This window comes from Saccopteryx bilineata, chromosome 3, assembly GCF_036850765.1.
Source record: "Saccopteryx bilineata isolate mSacBil1 chromosome 3, mSacBil1_pri_phased_curated, whole genome shotgun sequence".
Lineage (NCBI taxonomy): Eukaryota > Metazoa > Chordata > Mammalia > Chiroptera > Emballonuridae > Saccopteryx > Saccopteryx bilineata.
The window spans coordinates 247,978,974-247,988,891 of record NC_089492.1 but is presented as its reverse complement, the minus strand read 5'-3'; the positions used below and the strand labels follow the sequence as shown (position 1 = coordinate 247,988,891).

General features: G+C 42.7%; 1 protein-coding gene across 5 annotated transcripts in view; it reads right to left on the bottom strand.

Annotated features, from left to right (window-relative positions):
- Positions 1-6,420: 6,420 nt before the first annotated feature.
- The window catches only part of YIPF1 (Yip1 domain family member 1), a 40,813-nt gene continuing 37,315 nt past the window's right edge, over positions 6,421-9,918 (bottom strand). For 4 of the 5 annotated variants that reach the window (XM_066269139.1, XM_066269143.1, XM_066269142.1 and 1 more), the window contains one exon: positions 6,421-6,923. Coding sequence is in view for 1 of the 5 variants with exons in the window: in XM_066269143.1 (XP_066125240.1) it covers positions 6,834-6,923 (90 nt within the window). In the remaining 4 variants the exon portion in view is untranslated. Of the gene's footprint in view, positions 6,942-9,918 lie in introns of all 5 variants that reach the window. The other variant, XM_066269140.1, reaches the window with a different exon arrangement.

Sequence of the window (9,918 nt, the reverse complement as noted above, 5' to 3'; positions counted from 1 at the left end):
AGGCAAATAGAACGCATAAATCAAATCATAAAGGATACGTAACCACTCCTTCCTTAAGTACTTGCAGGGTTTGCAAGTTACTCAGCAGGCTGTTCAAAAGACTGTCCGAGAGGCACTTCCAGCACTGCCAGGAGATCTGGTACATACTTTTCAGCTTGGGGACTCAGTCCAAGTTAAGAAGTACATCACCAAAGGACTCCCACATAGACGGGACCACACACTGTAATCCTGACCACTCCCACTGTTGCCAAGGTAGAAGGCATGCCCACCTGAGACCACCATAGCCAGTTGAAGCCTGCAGTTCCAACAGAGGCACCCTCATGGACAATGGAGACTGACCCCACTAACCCTTGTAAGTTAACCCTGAGAAGGATGGCATGCCCTACTCCAACCACAAACCAGAAGCTGATTGGTTTATGTATGGCTAATGCATGAGGAAACTTGCTAAGGACTCCCTTTTTTTTTTTTTTTTTTTCATTTTTCTGAAGCTGGAAACGGGAGGCAGTCAGACAGACTCCCACATGCGCCCGACTGGGATCCACCGGGCATGCCCACCAGGGGGCGATTCTCTGCCCCTCTGGGGCATCGCTCTGTTGCATCCAGAGCCATTCTAGCGCCTGAGGCAGAGGCCACAGAGCCATCCTCAGCGCCCGGGCCATCTTTGCTCCAATGGAGCCTCGGCTGCGGGAGGGGAAGAGAGAAACAGAGAGGAAGGAGAGGGGGAGGGGTGGAGAAGCAGATGGGCGCTTCTCCTATGTGCCCTGGCCGGGAATCGAACCCGGGACTCCTACACACCAGGCCGACACTCTACCGCTGAGCCAACCGGCCAGGGCCGAGGACTCCCTTTTTTTAATCAGACTTTGGGGAACAGGGAGACTCCGGTAAAATGAAAGCCAGTTAATTTTATGTAAATTGCAAAAGGTTTGTGCAGTTTATAGGAAATTAATCAGTAACAGTTGTTTCTTTAATGAACTGTTTTGCTATTAAGGCTGTCTGTTAAATATCTGTTACATGTTATAAGTTAATATTCTTACACAACAGCCTCATGCTCTTCAGTAAATTAAGTCAAGGATTTGACTTAGGATATAAAACCAGTGGGGATTGTAGTAAGGTACCAAAAAGTTGCAAAATTAATATTGCTATTCTAGGAGGGAAGGTCAGGCTTTCCTCTCCCGTCCTTCCTTTGGGGAGGGGAGGGAAAATGTAGAAGTTTCTGGCTTGCAAGGACAATGGGTCATTTAGTTTTAAAACTAAAATAAAAGTTAATTGAGAAACTTCTCTTTCAATGGGAGACAGAATTTACATACCACCCTGCATTGATTATAGTTCCTCCCCCCCCCCTTCCTGAAATCCTGAGAGTAACATACCTCTAGGCAAAGGAGGAAAGATAAACCCTGAAAGGTTGTAAATATCGTTAATTATGTTACCTTGAAAGTCTTAATGTTCTTGTGTATCCTCTAAACCAGTGGTTGGCAAACTCGTTAGTCAACAGAGCCAAATATCAACAGTACAACGATTGAAATTTCTTTTGAGAGCCAATTTTTTTTAAACTTAAACTATATAGGTAGGTACATTCCCTATTGAGGTAGCGCCCACACGTGGTATTTTGTGGAAGAGCCATACTCAAGGGACCAAAGAGCCACATGTGGCTCGTGAGCCGCGGTTTGCCAACCAGGGCCCTAAACAAATGTAAGCTTGTGCCATGATGTCATGCTCTCCTCAGCCTGTGTGTGATCAGGGGTATAACCAGCCCCTGAGATGTATTTGAGGCACATGATTTGGGTCTGCAAATGGTCTGTGTTAGCCATATGCAGCTGGCATATTTAATAAATCTCCTTTAATAAAACCTTTCAAAATTCATCTAGACTTGGTGTCTCTACGTAAATTTGCAGAAGTGAGGTATGGTACTTTACAGCATCTGGAGGATGGTACTTTACAACGCTATAATTCGTATAATTCTACCACTCAGCGGATATGTCCTGCCTTGAGTACCACAGTAGTGAAAGAGCAAACTTTGGAACCAATGTGTTCAAGCCCTACCTTTGCCCCTTCCTCCCTGACTGAGAAGGCTAGAGATGTTGCTTTATTGAACAATTATATAGTATCTTCTTTTTAACTTATTATATCTTGGACATTGTAAATCATATCATATAAGTTTATTTCTCACACTTGCAGAAAGAGGTAAAGTGAAGCAGGAATCCATACCCACATCGATTTGAACGTTTTTTTGTTTGTTTGTTTTTTAAAGGTTCGGGGACTGGGAGAGAGAAACATCAACTCATTTTCCCACTTAATTGTGCACTGACTGATTGCCTCTCATAAGTGTCCTGACTGGGGCTTGAAGCATTGATCTCAGGGTGGAGCTGGTACCCTTGAGATTGAGCCAGCAACCCTAGGATTGAACAGGAGACCTCAGTGCTCCGGAACAATGCTCTATCCACTGTGCCAATGGTTAGGGCCAACTCTTTAATATTAATAGTTTTTCAATGTGTGACCTATTTTCTTGCTTGCTCTCTCCTTTTGAAATATTTAAAAAGGTTTACATTTTGAGTATTTTCTTTATAGATATCTTTAATACCCTGGATTGTTTCTTTTTTCTCCCCATTGATTTGAGAGGAGAGAGCGGAAGGGGGAGAAAGAGAAGCATCAACTCATCGTCCTACTTAGTTGTACATTTATTGATTGCTTCTCCTGTGTGCCCTGACAAAGGATCACACCCTTAACCGTGGTGTACAGGACACTCAGTCCACTGAGCAACCCAGCCAGGGCCAATTGTTTCTTTCTTATGAACAATTCTGGCCTTACCTAATAAATTCTTCCTTTCCTTCTTCTCTAACATCTGATCTGAAGCAATATTTTTTTTTTAACAGAGACACAGAGAGAGTCAGAGAGAGGGACAGACAGGGACAGACAGACAGAAACGGAGAGATAAGAAGCATCAATCATTAGTTTTTCATTGCACATTGCGACCCCTTAGTTGTTCATTGATTGCTTTCTCATATGTGCCTTGACTGCGGGCCTTCAGCAGACCGAGTAACCCCCAGCTCGGGCCCCAAGCTGGTGAGCTTTTGCTCAAACCAGATGAGCCCACGCTCAAGCTGACAACCTCAGGGTCTCGAACCTGGGTCCTCGACATTCCAGTCCGACGCTCTATCCACTGCGCCACCACCTGGTCAGGCTGAAGCAATATTCTTTTACTCTTAATTATTAACTATGTCAATCAGCAAGCTTATTCTGCCTTATAAACATTCCCCCCTTCTTCTTCCATTTTTGTTATACTGGATCTTTTTCTTTTTTTTTTTTTTTTTTTACAGAGACAGAGAGAGTCAGAGAGAGGGATAGACAGGGATAGACAGACAGAAACGGAGAGATGAGAAGCATCAATCATTAGTTTTTCGTTTTTGACACCTTAGTTGTTTATTGATTGCTTTCTCATATGTGCCTTGACCACGGGCCTGCAGCAGATCGAGTAACCCCTTGCTCGAGCCAGCGACCTTGGGTCCAAGCTGGTGAGCTTTTGTTCAAACCAGATGAGCCCACGCTCAAGCTGGCGACCTCAAGGTCTTGACCCTGGATCCTCAGCATCCCAGTCCGACGCTCTATCCACTGCGCCACCGCCTGGTCAGGCTATACTGGATCTTATGTTAAGCATACAAAACCATTATAAACTATGTTCTCCCCTTAAAATCATCATTTATTTTTAGTTCTGAAAGTAAATATATACTTACTGCTCACCACCAGTTATGTCAATGTCTCACCTTCCATGTTGGGTTGTCTGAAGTGTGTTCCCTGGCAGATGTCTCAGAAAGGTCTCATGAGAATATTCCTGGGGTTCTTCCATGTTGACAAGATTTTGTCTGTGCCCTTTACACCTGGAAGTCAGTTTGGCTAATGTAAAATCCTTAGCTCACATTTCCTTTCCTTGGGCATCTTAGATGTGTTGTTACTCTACATTCTTCTGAAATAAAGTGCTGTTGTCCAAAGTCCGGCAATCTGACTTTCTTTCCCTTGTAAGTGAATTTGTCTTTTAACCTGGATGCCCTCATATATGTTCTTTAAAAACCACTACTTTTACTAGAATACATCAGTGTTGATTTTCTGGGTTGAGTTCCCTAAGTATGATATATGCTCTTTCTACCTAAAGTCACAAATTTTTAAAAATTTTTTTTAGTAAAGTTCTTTTTAATTATTATTATAGGGGTTTTTTTTGGTATGTATTCTCATTTTTTTTTTTTCTTCAAGGACAAGTATAATACACCTTTAGAACTTTTTGGCTTATCTCATACATTTGTCATTTTCTGATTGATTTCTCTTCATTCATTTGGGAATTAAAATTTTTTCCCATCTTTTCATTTTTTTAATTCCCTTAAGGTATTACCTATTGTGCAAAAATTATGTTATTCTGATATTCCTTCTACTTCAGTATTCATTTGTGAAACAAGTTTTCCCTTTTCTTTCCAATTAAGTTTTATTATCTAATTTCTGCTTTCTAATTCTGAGTTATGCTTTTCTTTCATGTGCTATTTCCTTAATTTACTTTAACTCATTTTGAAATATTGTTAACTAGTTGTGATCTGGTTTTATGGACATGTCTTTCTAGAATGCTTTCATTCATTAGTGATGTTATTCTGCTCCTTGTTCTTTATTTAAAATAACTTCATTATATTTGGTTGCAATCCTTAGTTGCTCATTTTTACATGAAATTAGTTTTCCTGCATTTAGGAGGTAGGGATGAGTCAGGATAGCTTTGCTAAATTCAAGGCTCTACAGCTTCCTTTTCTATGTTTTCATGAAGTGTTTGAAATACGGCTTCCGGTGTTCTGAGATCTCCTGGCTCTGTTCCCCATCCTCACTCTCACCTGGAATTCCCTGCCCTTTGCCCCAGATATCCCTAGCCTACCCCATTTGTATTCTATTCCCTGCATTCTTTACTCTGGTGTCCTAAAAGACCTTTGTCTGGCTTTGAGAGGCACAGGACCTGCTCCACCTTCTTCAGACCTTACCTCAGACCCCTTGCACTCATCAGTTGCAAATTGGGTTGTACAAAACTCCCCCCCAACCCCAGCTTCTGTTCTCCTGTTGGTCCTTTGTACTTTCCAGGGAGTACCTGCCTTCTACTTTGAGGTTCTCTTATTTTTATTTTTTATTTATTTTTTTTACAGAGACAGAGAGAGTCAGAGAGGGACAGAAAGCTACTGAAAGACAGGAACAGAGAGAGATGAGAAGCATCAATCATCAGTTTTTTGTTGCGACACCTTAGTTCATTGATTGCTTTCTCATATGTGCCTTGACCGCGGGCCTTCAGCAGACCAAGTAACCCCTTGCTTGAGCCAGCGACCTTGGGTCCAAGCTGGTGAGCTTTGCTCAGACCAGATGAGCCCACACTCAAGCTGACGACCTTGGGGTCTCGAACCTGGGTCCTCCACATCCCAGTCCGATGCTCTATCCACTGCGCCACTACCTGGTCAGGCGAGGTTCTCTTGTTTTTAGATTTCTCAAACACCCTGTTGCTTTTCTCTGCCTCTTTCCACAAAAATGCTGGCACCATATTAAGTCTTCAAACTGACAATGGTTCCTACCTACTTGAATTCTGGTGTTTAGGGTGATATCTTGCCACCCAGTTCTGTTACAGATGTTGTCCATAGGTTTGCCAAGGTGATCTTAAGCTCACCGTTGCCTGAATTTGTGTGCATCTTCCTTTATCTGTCTGGTCAGTCTTTTAGTCCAAATATGTCTTTGTAGCCTACTCAGAAATACATAGGGAACTCCTATCCTGAGAGGACAGTGAAAACAGTAGGGAATTGGCAATCCTGACCTGGCAGCTCAGCCTCCCGGACGGTGTGCGTTTTGAATGTAAAGTATTAAAAATATCTTCGAGTTGTCGTTCCCCCTTGAACGCACTCTAGCCAGGAAGTTATGTGACCTTCAAGAAGGACTCAAAGTGAAATAAATTTCTAAAATCATTTGTCAAGCCTGACCTGTGGTGGCGCAGTGGGATAAAGTGTCGACCTGGAACACTGAGGTCGCCGGTTCGAAACCTTGGGCTTGCCTGGTCAAGGCACATATGGGAGTTGATGCTTCTTGCTCCTCCCCCCTTCTCTCTCTCTCTGTCTCTCTCTCTCACTCCTCTCTCTCTAAAAAAATCAATAAATAAAATATTTACAAAATTAAAATAAAATAAATAAATAAATAAATAAATAAAATCATTTGTCAAAATAAGTTTAAGTAAGCATGTTCTTTAAACCCACTGTTCCATACTTCCAGAAGTTATGTTCCATAGGAGGAAAAATCAGACATTCAATTTGACCCCCATACTACAGCAGCTAGCACATTAAATTAAATTCTCAGCAGCCTCCAGCATGCTAAAGACAAAACATCAAGGAAGAACTTGAGGTCAAAGTCATGAAATGTAGACACAGATATTATGTGAGGTATTTATTTTGTAACAATTAGGTTTAGTTCTCCAGTATCAGGTCACCAAAGACAAATTTTCAGGTATCCAAAGAATCCCAACCAAAGTTCACACTGTTTGGCAACTTTAGGATGGCAAGCATTTGGAGAGGAGAGACTCACCCAGGAAATTTGTACACAATTCAGAGAAAAGACATCAGAAGTTAGGGTGGATCCATTTCAGGAATTAAGGGCGTACCTAACGTGAAGCGCATCACATGACCGTGAAACGTAAATGGGAGGGCACTTGAGCACGCCTAACGCATTCCCTTGTATTTCATTCCAAACCAGTACATAGTCACAATGATCATGGGCAGGTGAGGAAGAGGAGCTGAAAGACACATGTTCTGAACAACATTAATTTTTATTTGTTGAATAGGTAATTAGGCTTCAGTATGGCACCATCCAGATGTCAGGGTTGGTGACTTTTCATCAGTTTTCCTGTTGGCTTTGGTGTCCAAAAGAACCACACTCTATAAAACAAAAGAGGTCTGAAAAACAAGAGTAACTTTCAAGATAAAGACTCCTTCATACAGAAAGGAGCTAAGTTGTAGAAAAGCACATTATTTATGTTTAAAGATATAACTTCAATACCAAAGCAGTCTGCCACCACCAGGCAGCTTTTCTTATATAACTATATCACTGGATAACCAAATGATAGATGAAGGAAGTTTTATAAATGAAGTATTCCAGTTAATAAACAAAGAAGGAAATACAGAATTGAAATATCACCAATTTGAAGTCCCTAATGAACTAATAAACTAATGGATGTAGGCATTGCTTATTAATGGCCACTAATATCAAAAAAGCGAAAGAGAGCCTGTCCTGTGGTGGCGCAGGGATAGAGCAACAACTTGGAGCGTGCAGGGTGCCAGTTTGAAATGCTGGGCTTGCCAGCCAAGGCACAGATGACAAGCAGTCAAGGAACAACAACAGTGAAGTGACTATGAGTTGAAACTTCTCGTACCTGCCCCCACTCTTTAAAATCAATAAATAACATCTTTAAAAAAGAGAGAGAGGCCCTGGCCGGTTGGCTCAGCGGTAGAGTGTCGGCCGGCGTGTGGGAAGTCCCAGATTCGATTCCTAGCCAGGACACACAAGAGAGGCGCCCATCTGCTTCTCCACCCTTCCTCCTCTCTATCTCTCTCTTCCCCTCCCACATCCAAGGCTCCATTGGAACAAAGTTGGCCTGAGTACTGAGGCCAGCTCCATGGCCTCCGCTTCAGGCACTAGAATGGCTCCTGGGGAAACAGAGCAACAGTACGGATGGGCAGAGCATCGCCCCCTGGTGGGCATGCCAGGTGGATCCCTGTCGGGTGCATGTGGGAGTCTGTCTGACTGCCTCCCCACTTCTAACTTTGGAAAAATACAAAAAAAAGGGGGGGGGCTAATTAAGCATTATGAATTTATGGATGGAAGAATTTAACAGCACTTATCCAGTAGTCTTATCTACCCCATGCCACCCAAAAGAAACCTGAATCTGATAAAATCTTTAGATACAACCACCAATTTACAAATACAGACAATAGAGCAACATGTTAAATCAGTGGTCCCCAACCCCCGGGCTGCGGACCAGTACCGGTCCGTGGGCCATTTGGTACCGGTCCACAGAGAAAGAATAAATAACTTACATTATTTCCATTTTATTTATATTTAAGTCTGAACGATGTTTTATTTTTAAAAAATGACCAGATTCCCTCTGTTACATCCGTCTGAGACTCACTCTTTTTTTTTTTTTTTTTTTTTTTTTTTTGTATTTTTCTGAAGCTAGAAACGGGGAGAGACAGCCAGACAGACTCCCGCATGCGCCCGACCAGGATCCACCTGGCACGCCCACCAGGGGCGAAGCTCTGCCCCTCTGGGGCGTCGCTCTGCCGCGACCAGAGCCACTCTAGCGCCTGGGGCAGAGGCCAAGGAGCCATCCCCAGCGCCCGGGCCATCTTTGCTCCTATGGAGCCTTGGCTGCGGGAGGGGAAGAGAGAGACAGAGAGGAAGGAGGGGGGGTGGAGAAGCAAATGGGCGCCTCTCCTATGTGCCCTGGCCGGGAATCGAACCCGGGTCCCCCGCACGCCAGGCCGACGCTCTACCGCTGAGCCAACCGGCCAGGGCCTGAGACTCACTCTTGACACTTGTCTAGATCACATGATACATTCATCCATCCCACCCTAAAGGCTGGTCCGTGAAAATATCTTCTGACATTAAACCGGTCTGTGGCCCAAAAAAGGTTGGGGACCACTGTGTTAGATGATACCATGGAGATGTAATCAGTAAAGTCCAGACAGTGAGAAACAATTCTTCAACAAACAAATGGCAAAGGGAGAGAGGGAGATGGAGTAGGATTCTATAATTTAAAAGATAGTTAAGAGGAACATCAACCAACTACATGAAATTGGGTTTGAATTGGTATGAAATTCAAATACAATATATTTGATATTAAGGAGTTATAATTTTTTTTTTAGATGTGACTATAGTATCATGGTAATGTTTTAAAGAGTGTCTTTTATGGATACAAAATTTCAGTATTATGGATTAAATAATCAGATGTCTTACATTTGCTTCAAAATAGTATGGGAAAGAGGTGGGTGAACGGATGAAATGAGACTGGCCATTGAAAGTGGGTGATGAGTACCTGGGGATTCACATACTATTCCCTCTGCTTTTGTCTGTTTAAAATTTTCCACTAAATAAGTTTTCAAAAATGAATAAAAAGTTATTATGTCAACCTACCTGCCGCCCCAGGTTCTCTCAATTTACCTCAAAGAAAGGAAACAAACAAGAACAACTGACAAAGAAAGAGCCCAGGAGCTGAAGACGGTTCTCCCGACAGGGACATTTCAGAGCCGGTGTGGAAAAGAGGGGCTGTGAAGCCACGCAGTCTGGAGGCTGTGTTAAAGGGGATTATAGCACTGAGTTAAAACTGATTTCAGAATAAAAGAATTGATATGTATAAGCCTAGTAAAAAGGCTTATAAAATGAACACTCTTGACATGAGTGAGTGAAAGGATAATTGCATATAAACCCTGCGTAGAAATCAGGAGGGTTTTAATTATAAAGGAGTCTCCTGAAGCCCTTTGCTCATCTCTTATTAAAGCCCTTCTCACACTGCAGTGTAATTATCTGCTGGCTGCAGCCCTCTGGACAGACACACTTGTCACCGCCCCTGGGAAGGCAGCCCCATCCCTCGAGACAAAGTAAGACTTCCTACTATAGTTCCCAGAACTTACAAGGGTTTTGGCTCAAAGAAGAAATGGCACTGGTCCTCAGGTGGTAAATTAATTTTTTAAAAGGAAGAAGGAAGTCCGATATTCTTAATAACATCAATGATTTATGCTTCTCTAATTACAAGTAATTGGAGGCTCCCCTATAAACCTGAGTTTCAGAGAGAAAAGGGCTTAATTCTTTCCCAGTCATCCATTCCAGGCTAAGCCCTCCAATGCACAGATTTACATGAGGAAGGTTATCTGTGAG